General features: G+C 39.2%; 1 protein-coding gene across 1 annotated transcript in view; it reads left to right on the top strand.

The window, feature by feature from the left end:
- Positions 1–12,852, top strand: part of zgc:92360 (uncharacterized protein LOC436988 homolog) — a 506,378-nt gene that overhangs the window by 481,849 nt on the left and 11,677 nt on the right. The window contains exons 2-5 of the mRNA XM_037689784.1: positions 8,311–8,441; positions 9,604–9,695; positions 11,320–11,402; positions 11,492–11,604. Of these exons, the coding sequence (XP_037545712.1) occupies positions 8,311–8,441; positions 9,604–9,695; positions 11,320–11,402; positions 11,492–11,604 (419 nt within the window). The remainder of the gene's footprint in view (positions 1–8,310; positions 8,442–9,603; positions 9,696–11,319; positions 11,403–11,491; positions 11,605–12,852) is intronic.

The following is a 12,852-nucleotide window of genomic DNA, read 5'->3' as shown; positions in this document are numbered from 1 at the left end:
TATAGTTATAGTGGCTCAGAAGTATTTTTACTTGAAGGTTTTGGTGCATGCAGCACATAGTTTGGACAACACTGGTATAGGAATGTGCGATATATACGGTACACGGCAGAAACGATAGACATTTAGCCTATGATAGAGATATGTCTTCTACCGGCTAACCGCAGTAATGCTGTGTCTGATGTAAAATAAGAGTTGTCAGATTTAATCTTTAATTTTTTTATTTGAAAAATGTGCGTAAGCGGTGGTCAAGTCTTTTCTTCGAGAGCTAAATAGCGAGGCTACAAGCTAACTACGGCCGGCTTGCCGTAGTGTTGCCGTATTCGGACGCTTGTGCAAAGCTCTGTGTTCTGTCGAAAGTTTTATTTATTTTTTTATTTTTTTCTGTCGAAAGTTAAAGTAAGCATTGGTCAACTTTAGAGAAACATGCTCTCTGATCTGTGAAAAGAACGCTGTGTTGTGTGATTTTACTGAGAGACCCTCTGGTCAAAGCCACAGAGGAAACTGGTCGCCATTTTGTGTCAGCTCTCTTTAAAACGGAAGGAGACGCCCACTAGAGGCTTGGAGGGTTAAGTGTTTCAGTGTTCACTTGCTGCTTTGTTGCTGTTCATTTCTTAAATGAGAATACTGGAAACTGTTGTTAACACCATATTCTTTTGTTTAAAACATACGGCTAAAACTACATTTGATATATTTTGCACTGTTTTGCACTACAAGAAAGAAGCCTAATACTTTATTTGTTTATTATTTCAAAACTCTCTGGACCTAGTAGTGGAATTTTCTAAATTGAGATTATTTTGTAGTACAGCAGTTTTCAAAATAAATGATGGCAAAAGGATACCCTATGTTTTTTTTTTTTCATTCCTAATGCAAGTTTTATACAATAAACATATTGTGATATATATCGTTATCGCCACCCTTCACAATAGATATCATGATATGAATTTTATGCCATATCGCACATCCCTACACTGGTATAATACCAGATAGTGACAGCGCTTATATTAACAGCACCACTAATTAGGGCATTAACAGAGTACTCGAGTAATCTACACATCAATTGCTAGAACATCTGTCGAGGTTAAAAATGTAACGTCGGGTATCCGTAGTGACGTCATTTTATGTGACCACCGTATGACCGTAGGGGGCGGTGTTGCACTGTTGCAGGTCACAGAGTATGATGTAACACCGAGTCCAATCCACCAAACCAGAACCAGTTTCGGTTTAAGTTTTGTTTTTGATGTGCTGCACATTTCTTCACGTTTGCTGTTTAATAATAATAACTAATAGTTTAGTTTTTCCTGTGACTTATTTGCAGTATGATAAATGGTCGGAGCATAATATACGCTCCCAATGTTTTGTTGGTCTTTTTTTTTTTTTGTAAATAATTACCTTTTTTGCGGTTTTATTTATTTATTCATTTATTTTTGTATCTTGAGATCTATGACGTCATCAATACTTGAGTTCTACTCGGGTTTTATTATGTTAATGTCGAGTTTAAAAATTATATACTCGTTCAACCCCTACCACTAATATGTATTAGAAGTTTAAATACTGTTTAGTATTTTAGATTAGATTTAAAGTTTATCAGTTTTACCATCAGCGATAATAATACCAATATTTATTTTTTAGGCAATATAAAGCAGAAACAAAATATTACATTTTAATGTGACTGAACTATTTCATCCATTCACTTATTTTTTTCTCAACCAAAAAAATACTTATGTACATTCTACACAAAATCAGAACATTGCAATTAAACCAAAAAAAGGTTAATGAATTTATGCCCTGGGGATGTTTAAGTTGCACATGTTATCTCCTCATCTGGAGTTCTGTGTTTATGTAGGAAATATATTGTGAGGAGTTGAATGGGTGTTGGCTGAATTTATGTGCCTAGTTGCTCAAAGACACCTTTTACTACATACATCCAAGAATCAGCCGCCCTGTCTGCTCACATTTGTTTCTATAAGTGAATCACATTTTTGTTTTCTTTTCTTGGGACTGAGTTTATTTTCTTCTGCTAGTTATTGTCACATATTGGTGTGGAAAAAAATCATTATTGGTTAGTATTAACCATGCAGCCAGCCACATCAGAATTCTAAATTAGGATTGGGAGAAAAAAAAGCCCTTCCTGCTCAGACGCTGATAATTTGGACTGATAAAGCCAAGACACTCTTTTATGCGCACAAGCTCTGTTTACTGGCAAGCTGTCGAGAGGTTGCCAGGAAGATAAGAAAGGTGTGGTCAGAACAAAGAAATAGTTTCTCATTACTTTAAGCTCGGAGAGGGAAAGAAACAGATAGATGAAGGATTTCATGCTTTGTTTAAGAAGCTTTCAAATAAAATTTCAGGCTCAATAAACAAAAGGCTTATATTGATTTAATTAAAGGCTTTTCGTTTCAGCAAGACCTTTAATTATTTGTTTCCAGCTATTGGTTAGAACCTCAAAATGTGTTTGCAATGATTTTATTGCTGAAGGCCTGAAATTATTTTCTTTGAAGATGAGCGTGTAACTTCTCCTTTTAATTCATCAACCAGTAACATGTGATTTTCTCAACATTCAGGTTATACATATCGCGTTTTGATCTTTCAAACATGATCTGTTGCTCTTGGCGGATACCATTTTTATCTTTATGCTAGTTAAATAATAACAATAATAGTAATAATAATAATAATATAAATGTGTTATCATAATTGTATGTTCCCATACAATGGCAAAATTGGCTCTCTTCATTTAACCCATCCACTCCCAAGTGGTGCAGTGGGCAGCTATTGAAAGCACCCGGGGAGCAATTGGGCATAGGGTGTGCTGCTCAGAGACACCACGAAATGTGCAATGACTGGAGATCGAACATGGGACTTTCGGGTCCCGAGTCCGCTGTCCTGCCTCTACACCATTTTGGCCAAATTTAACCAGTAGAGTGAAAAAGGCTTTGATCTTCATAATACAATACATTGATGTTTGAAATAAAAACTAACTATTTCTTATTACGCCCTGATGTATGCTCAAAAATCCAGATAGATAAATCTAGCAAGGTTGAGTCCAATCCTCTGGAGGAGTTCTTTGTTGCAAGATGTGTACAACTTTGATAGAGAGGAACGTTTATTCGAGAGAGGAGTAAAGGAAGACATCTTTGTGATGAGAACCTGCCTGCCATTAAACAGGGGTGGAGACCTCCATGTCCAAATGACATGAAGCTATCAATCAATCAATACAGATGGCTCGTCAGCAACCAATCAACAATTGCAATTTGTTCTGAAGTGAAACGCACCTTACCTACAGGAACTGCACCCTCTTATCCTCTGACAACATTGCCAAGGTTTGGCATTACAAAAGCTTTGTGGCCATAGGGATTTCTTGAAAAATCATCTGAAATGTTCTCAAATGTTGCCAGTGGGGAACATTAAATTCAGACAAGCCTGAGTGGTTAGAGGGTGGAATACAGTTTATTCAATTTCAAAAACCTAACTGGAGTCTGGGAAAATGTAAAAGATGGATAAAGGCCTGCAGCTGACCTCATGAACAGCTGAACACAACAGTGATAAACAGGAAGCACTGCATGCCCATCTATACAAGGGTAACTGCAAGTAAATCCTCCATTTTTGTCATAATTACATTGTATGCTTAATGGTTAAATTAAATGTTAAGGCGTAAAACTAGCTGTGCTTTGTGTGTTTTGTGCCTAGATATATGTTGCAACTTTTGGTTGCACAAATTTAGTCTTTGTTTGCTATGATCAGTTAACTTCTTCTTTCGGCTTTTCCCTCTTCAGGGGTCATCACAGCAAGTCATCCTCCTCCATCTCATTCTGTCCTCTGCTTCCTCTGTCCTCACTCCAACTATCTTCATGTCCTCTCTAACTGCATCCATATATCTCCTCTTTGGCCTTCCTCTTTGTCTTTTTCCTGGCAGTTGCATTTCCAACATCCTTCTACCAATATACCCACTGCCCCTTGTCCAAACCATCTCAGTCTGACCTATCTAACTTTCATCTCCCAGTTGTTCAACCTATGCTGTACCTCTGATGATATCTTTCCTAATCTTATCCATCCTTGTCAGTCCTAAGGAGAACCTCAACATCTTCATTTCTGCCACTTTCAGTTCTTTCTCCTGTTTTTTTGTCAGTGCCACTGTCCCCAGACCATACAACAAAGCTTGTCTCACCACTGTCTTGTAAAATTTTCTTTTGACCTTTGCTGACACCCTTTTGTCACAAATCACTCCTGAAACTTTTCTCCATCCATTCCGTTCTGCCTGGACTCTATTTTTCACCTCTATACCACACTCTCCATTGTCCTGAACATTGGACCCTAAGTACTTGAAGTCCTGCACCTTTGTGACCTCTGCTCCTTGTAGCTTCACTGTCCCACCGGCCTTGCTTTCATTCACACACGTGTACTCTGTCTTTCTTACTTTCATTCCTCTTCTTTCAAGTGCATACCTCCACCTCTCCAAGTTCTCTTCCACCTGTTCTCTGTTCTCACCACAGATTGCAGTATCATCTGCAAACATCATAGTCCCTGGGGATTCTTGCCTGACTTCATCTGTTAGTCAGTCCATCACCAGAGCAAACAAGAAGGGGCTCGGAGCTGATCCTTGATACAATCCCACCTCCACTTTGAAGTTATCTGTCACTCCTACAGTACATCTCACCACTGTCCTGCTGTCCTCATACATGTCCTATACCAGTTTAATATACTTCTCTGCCACTCCAGATTTCTTCATGCAATACCACACCTCCACCCTTGGCACCCTGTCATATGCTTTTTCTAGATCCACAAACACGCAATGGAGTTCTTTCTGACTCTCTCTGTACTTCTCTATCAGCATCCCTCAAGCAAAGATAGCATCTGTGGTGCTCTTTCTTGTTATGAAACCATACTGCTTCTCACAAATAGTCATTTCTCGTCTAAGTCTTGTTTCCACAACTCTCTCCCAGATCTTCATTGTTTGACTCATCAACTGAATTCCCCTGTAGTTGCTACAACTCTGTACATCACCCTTGATCTTAAAAAAAGGCACCAGCACACGTCTTCTTCATTCCTCAGGCATTTTCTCACCCTCAAATATTCCATTGAATATTGAGAGTCAAAAACCTCACTGCCATCTTCAAGACATTTCCAAACCTTCACTAGTATGTCATCCAGTCCTAGCAAGTTCATCAAAGCAAAACCATGATCAGTTAACAGTAAACTGATTTTGCAGTGTTTAATAAGTTGTGTAATACAAAATGTACACTATTAGTACATGCAGAATTTCACTGTGAGTTCTTGCCCTGTGTTGCTCTGTGGCGTGAAAACATCTACTGCTGTAACTATTTTGTTTTTAGTAGCTTAGAATTTTTGTTTCCCTGTCTTCTTTGCCTTACTGTTTGCTGATAAGGCAACAATGCCTGACCAAATGCCTCAAGTAATGCCATTATCTTCACTACCTCTGCCATTACATCTATCTAGTTTGTTTATTTGTTTGTAGGATGTTTGCTCACCCTGGGTTATGTTTCCACTTGGGCGTAGCAACCTAATCGTTCACGCCATGTCAGTTGTCCTCCTCTTACAATACCGTTACTGTAACACTCATCCTTCTGTGAATATCAAGCAGTCATCAGGGCACTAATCGATTAGTCATTAGGCTGATGGTCCTCTTTTTGCATGTGAACAACTAGTTTTGGCTGTCACCAACAAACTGGTTGATGTACTATGTGATGGTGCTGCTTATAATGCCCCTTTTGCACTGCCCCTAATAAGCCCCAATTTTGAGCAGCCTGCCACAGAAAGAACCCTTTTGCACCAGTACTTTAACTAGTATTTTTAGCTGATATGAGGCTGATTCAGGACCTCTTTTCGTCCCTGCTTCTCTGGTGGGACCGAGCGAGCTCAGTCGAGCTGAGTCAGGACCGAAACGTGAATGCAGGACTCTTATTGGGCAGGGGGAGGAGTCACTGGATCTCAAAAACTTTTCACTGAGCCGCCATTTGCAGTTTCTCTGGATGCTGAGCAGCGGCTGGATCTATTTTTAAGATTTTAAAAACAATAATGACAACGGCGTGTTTAATTCTGACGTCCAGGCGATTCAATTAATATAGGCGTAGCCCTTTAAGAGCTGTCGCTAGTGGGTTTTATCCCGTCATGCAGTGTAATGCTTCGCATGACGGGATAAAACCCACTAGCGACAGCTCTTAAAGGGCTACGCCTATATTCATAGAATCTGGGGTTACAGTACGTAACCAACGTTTTTTTGTGTTTGATGACCGACTATAAAATTCGAGCAAGTGGTGTTACCGCGGAGGATCATACAAGCTGCCGAGCCGTTGAAGCCCGCGAGGCCGAACCCCGAGCCCCGGCCTCGCCTGCTCACAAAGGCCGGATTCGAGCCCTGGCAGGCGGGAGGACCGGGATGGAGGGACGGGGGGTGGAAACGTTTTTTTTTTTACATTTTAAGTATAAAATATAAGGGTTTTTTTTATCAGTGAAAATTAAAAATAAATAAACTGTGCCGGCTTTATCGTGAAATCCTGGTTTCCCTTTGACTTTATTAAATAATCTGTTAATTAAAGTTAATTCAACTGAAAAATTTTAAAAAGACAAAATTATTGGATCTCTCAGGAATATTTCCCTCAAAAATGTTTAACGAAGAGACACAGCCTTTGGTTCAAGATTATTCTAACCCACAGATGTACAAATCACAAAACAAGCATTACACTTTAAATTAAAGCTTTAAATCAAAGCTAAACTTTAATTCAAAGCTAAATATAATCTGTATACAAGAAAAAATAATCTGTATACAAGAAACAAAACCACAATGAGCGCAAATACATCAAATGATGAAGAAAAATATAGAATTTTAAATATAGATATCCTGATGCATGCTCAATAATCCAGGTAGAAAAATCTAAAAAAAAAAAATTAAGTCTGGTCCTCTGGACATTCAAAAACAAACAAAAATGTAGAAACATTTCTTGTTTCATCCGAAAGACTTCTTCAGTCCGAGTTACTGTATTCAGCTCAGTCTTATATAAATAGCTGTGAGCTGAATACAGCACCTCAGACTGAAGAAGTCTTTTGGATGAAGGACGAAACGTTTCTACGTTTTGTTTTTGTTGTTGTTTGTTTTGTTTTTTGAACGTCCAGAGGCCCAGACTTAACTTTTTTTTTAGATTTAAATATAAATGTTTTTGTAGAATCTGGTTCATCAGATTTAATTCAGTTCAGTTTATTTATACAGCGCCAAGTCACAACAGAATTTGTCTCAGGGGGCTGAATAGAAATATCCATATATAAAATAATAATTTTATATTATTTATCTGAGGAGCAGACTGCTTTGAGTAACTCATCGCAGAACTCTCATTAGCAGGACTTTGATTCTGAACACGCCTCCAGAATCGGTCCTAAAGTGCAGGTGCAAATCCAGGCTGAGCTGAGCCAGGCTGAGTAGCGGTGTGCAGGGCTGAGCAGAGTTGGGGCTTATTAGGGGCAGTGCAAAAGGGGCATAAGACTGAAGGGACCTGCGTACTCTATCCAAAGCAGCTAAATTAGTTCTCATTGACGTAGTTGCATGACAAAAATTGCATAATTTTGTTCTCAGAGTAGCTTCGCCCAGCCCTCCTTGACACGAGGCCTGGGCTAAACCTTTTCTCACAGACATATGCACCAGAGATTGTGTTATTGGTCAAAGGTTTATGGACGTATTCATTAGTGTGGAAATGCGCCTGGACATTCTGCTTTATTCAGTTCAATTCAGTTTATTTATATAGCGCCAAATCACAACAAAGTTGTCTTGACTTGTTTTTATGTCTCTTCAAACACACTAAATTAGTCAAATGATCAAAATCTCCTGGGTGGAGATTGTGCAAACACTGGATATGAAGGAGTCTGTCTGCTGAAAAATGTGGTGCTCTCTTCATGATGGATTTGTGGCCATACGGTGGATGCAGGAACAGAGTATAGACTCTGGAGGGAAAATACCTGTGTGGTGGCGTATACTGCAGTGGGAAGGGTTTCCCAAGATCTCTGCACCTGTGTCTCATGCACTATGAAAGGTGTGTGTGAAAATATCCAGCAACCAAGAGACCGTGCGTCAACTGTGTGGCTTCAGATGGAGTACGCTGGGCCCTTGAGTTTGCGTGCAGCTCCTCAAACTGAAAAAGCATTTTTGGTAAAAGATGAAACATTTAAAAAAAGAAGAACCCATCCAGAGGACCTGACTCAGCCTTTTTAGACATTTCTCACTAAACTTAGTCATCACCATCTTTCAGTTCAACTTTGTATTGATATGATTCAGTTTTTATTATTTGTATTCTGTTTTTGCCTCTGCAGATCCCGAGTGGGGATCATGCACCCTGGGAGTGTTCATCTGTCTGGGTTGCTCTGGGGTCCACCGCAACTTCCCAGATATCAGCAAAGTCAAGTCGGTGAGACTGTCCCATTGGGAGGACCACGAGATGCAGGTGAGAGACCTGAGCCATCGACTTCTCATATATTAATTATCTCGAGTCAAGTTTATTCATAACACAAGTGTGTAAAAATCATACTGCATGTACTATTATTTACTCCCGATCATACAGCTGGCACCTAAATGAATAGTTTTTTTTTTATTTTAAAACATCTCTAATATTTAATCAAACCGTCACTGATGTTGCACATTACCGATGATGGCATTATATCACCACAAAGAACATGTTTTGGTGTCTTTTTTTAATTTTTTTATTTTTTTTATTTATTTATATGTAACAACATACTATATATAGCATTTATTTGATTCTTTTAAACCAGAGATGGACAATGACGTGGATGCCATTTTTTTTTCACCCATCTTTGTGTGCAACCAAAGCAAACCTGGTCAAATTTGAGTGTCACCCCTGCAGTCAGTGAGACAAATCAAAAACCTTTACTTAGACTTAATTAAACCATAAGATGGGGCCGAGATGGTTTAGGGGCAGGGCAGCCGACCTGAGACCCGAAGGTCTTGGGTTTGATCCCTGGTTATTGCACCCCTCGTAGTGTCTCTAAGCAGGACACCCCATCCCCAGTTGCCTCCCGCACCCTCAATAGCCGCCCACCACCCCACCTGGTGGTGGATGGGTCAAAAGCAGAGAGCCAATTTAATTATTGTATGAGAATATACAATGATAACAATACATCACACATAAGAGGTCAAATAAAATTTATATATATATATTTAACACTTTGGCTCTGATAATTCATTTTTCACGTTTCATCACTAATCCTGATTAAAATTATAGTATATTCTATAGGCATATAATCATCTCCATCTCTATAAAAAATAATGTATTTTTTATTATTGCATCATATTATTAACTGCATTTCCTCCTCTGCGGTACTGACCTCACAGAAATTGGAAAGAAAAAAAAAGTTGCCCTTCCATTTATTTTGAAATATTGGCCATCTTGGGCCCCTCTTTGTTTTCTTTAACACCTTTAAAGGTTTATTGAGCAATTTTGTTCCACTGAACAGATGTGTGCTGTGGTTATAAAGTCATTCATTGCTGTACCAAGCTGTCGTTCATCTGTGAATAATCTGTAAATTTGTGTTTCGTGTGTATGTGTGTATGTGTGTATGTGTGTATGTGTGTCCATGTGTATGTATTAGTTCATGGCTGAGAATGGTAATGAGCTAATGAAGAAAAAGTATGAGGCTTCTGTTCCTGTCTACTACTACAAACCCACTCACAAGGACTGCCAGTGAGTACCCACAGCTACACAAACAGTTAATCATAATTTATAGCCTAACTTTCATATTTTTACCCATTTTTTGTAATTGCATGTGTGTGCATGTTGAACTTTAGCAAACACAATTAATAGGGATGCACAAAACAATGGGCCAGAAATTGTTACTGGCCAGTATTCACTGTGATTGGTTCAAATCGGTGGTTAAAAATACCCCCCCATCCTTAAACAGTCAGTGCTGAGAAACCCAATATTTTTTCAGTCCGTGAATGCAATACATAGTTCACACATGTCTATACTGGATGTGCGCAACGCCACTTTTCTACCATTATAGTAGGCAAGCGGTAGATGGCAATTATCACAATGGCACAAGTCTGGAGGTCCAGTTCTGTTCCAGTTCAGTGCAGCTTGAGAGCTGAAGTGAATTTGGGGGGGTGCAGACCTTCTTTTGGATGGCGTGGGACCATAGGTGGTCGATTTGAGTCAAAGTATGGATCAGAAAAGTCCTGATGGGCTACGGAAAAAGCTCCGGAGCTTTCTGCACGCGTCCGTGCTTAGAAGTCCTCGTGGGCCGGCTACCAGCTCTCAAAATTCACCAGTGGGTCTGGAGGTCTGGTTCTGCTCCGGTTTGGTTGGCTTCTCTTCATCCGCTGGGCTCCGATCAGATCAAAACTTCTCTTGTTTTTTTTTTTTTCAGCAGAAGGATATGGGGCTTCTGAGCAGGGCCCTGTTGCCTTCTGGGAAATGTGGTCATTATGAGAGGGAATACAGTGGAGACTTACTGAGAGAAAACTATAAAATGGACAGGCGGCACCTTTCCGAAGTATTTTATTTTTTTCCTTAACTTTTTACTGTACAGTACTGTATCATGTACTATCCCAGTCACGTGAGTAATATTAAAGTACCCTCTGTCCTGTACAATTATTTTTTGTACAGTACAATATAGCTATACGTTTGAGCGAGTCTTCAGAAGTCGAACCGCAAAGTAGCAAGGGACTACTGTATCTAGAAAATCGCTGCTGTCGGAATTAACTTGTATGAGGAAAGAAAGAGAACGTGTCCGGTGACGCAGAAAAGTTGCCTCCAAGCTCTTATTATGACATAGTTGCTTATTTAGTGAAAACGATGAGTGCATACACAATGGAGCAGCTTCACGGCCTGAAATCCATGGATACATACAATCAATACTTTAATAGCTTTGTGAAGGACATCCAAACTGAGAGCTGCCTGGTGAAATAAAGGTTTAAATAAATAAATAAAAATAATAACATGCAAACTCCTCAGCGTTTGTCTGCTATGATATACAACCATATTTAGCCCGTATGGAGGAAATCTACAGTTGCCTGTTTTTAGTCTTTTGGTGAATTTTCTGTTTTTATGTCTTGGATATGCTCAGCCTTGGTCAGATTGTACAGTAATAGTTTAGTAGTAGTGAATAGTTTGATTTATTGCGTAGATTTTAAATTATACTAAAGCCTAGATTTGGACCCTAAAAATAGTTCAGTACAGTTGCTTCACAGTTGCAAAATTAACTTTCAGATCATGTTTTGACATTTTGCTGCGTTACAATCCTGCTGGAATAAATGATAATAACTTTCTCTAATGTTTCATTTATATTTTGTTTCTGTCTTTTGTTCAGGGTTCTCAGGGAGCAGTGGATCAGAGCAAAGTATGAGAGAAAAGAGTTTTCCGAGCCGAGAAAAAGCTTAACCTACGAAGAAGGTGAGCGTGCGAATAAGCACCGACACACGTTTGAAATAAAGCACAGGCATACAATCGCTGATATTTGCTTGGTTTTTGTTCTTTTGTAGGATCTAAAGATGGCATGTTGATGAAGAGGGGGCGGGACAATGGACAGTTCCTGAGCAGGCGATTCGTCCTTTCAGAGAGGGAGGGAACTCTGAAATATTTCACCAAATATGACGTAAGAAGCTGTTAGTGATTTCTCAAGCAGCTTACATGCAGCTAAAACACAATTTGTGCATCCACTTCACAAACACGTGTAACAACATCACTCAAACTTTTTGGGTTCAGGGACCCCTTACAGGGGAGAAAAAGTTTCAGGGACCCCATCATAACCATTATGTTTATTAAATAATTTTCTTCAATGTGTCTCTTTAATTCAATGGAAATATTTTTGTAACATAAATACTTAAGACCTGTTCTTTAATAGTATTAATACATTTTTTATACTTTTAAACGTGGGGTATTTTTCATTCAAGACACACTTAATTAACAACTTTTTTAATTTCAACCTCCAAAAATTACAGTTTTAAGAAAATTAACAATATCAAAAAAACACTTTAAAATGTTACCTATTCACATAATTAACATAATAAAAGTGTTATCATCCAGACCGGGTCTGTCCCTCAAACCAGTGTGACTCCCTACCTCCGGCGTTTGGCTCTTTTATTCCCAGGTGGAGAGGAAACTCACACAAACTCATTAAAATCAGGTTAGGTAAATTCTTTTAACCATTTAATGTCAATAAGGCAGGAAAAGTTACAAGCTCAGTGCTGAGGCATCCGTCCAACTCGTCTTAACCAGGATACGGAAGCGGAGGCCCTATGTAGCAGAACGCCCCAACTTTTTTCATCCAACCTTTATTTAGACAGGTAAATCCCATTGAGCCTCGAGGACTCATTTACAAGAGGGACCTGAAAAGCTTATATTGGCCCTTGGCTCCGCCCCCACATCTGGGATGGACACAGCCTATCAGAGTGTATGTATCAGTGGGGTGACTGTGTGACGTCATTGGTCTTATCTGTTTCTGATGATGGAAGATGGGGTGATGTGCAACTCTGTCAAAGTGTTGGAAAACAAGCAAACAAAAATGACTCCTTATCAGGTGTTGACACTGGGATTGCTCAGTGTGAGCAGCTGAAACTTATCTGACCTGGTCCATACTAGGTTATAATTTAAAGTAGATCAGATCAGATCAGACCTCCAGCAAGATTAAATTTCTATTAAACGTATCGCCACTTCTTCAAATTATTATGCAAAACTCTACATAAAACTGAACAAAATCATAACAGCAGTAGCCATACCAAGTAACAGAGCTTCATTTGTAAACCCAACGATGCTGGGACGTAAATAGTGTGGAGGTCTGGTGGTCCTCCCCCAGAAAATGTTCAATAAAGTAGATGCGATTTCCTGCATTTTGGTGTATTTT

The sequence above is a fragment of the Nematolebias whitei genome, chromosome 16 (genome assembly GCF_014905685.2).
Source record: "Nematolebias whitei isolate Nwh7 chromosome 16, NemWhi1, whole genome shotgun sequence".
NCBI lineage: Eukaryota > Metazoa > Chordata > Actinopteri > Cyprinodontiformes > Rivulidae > Nematolebias > Nematolebias whitei.
This window is presented reverse-complemented; position numbering and strand designations above follow the sequence as displayed.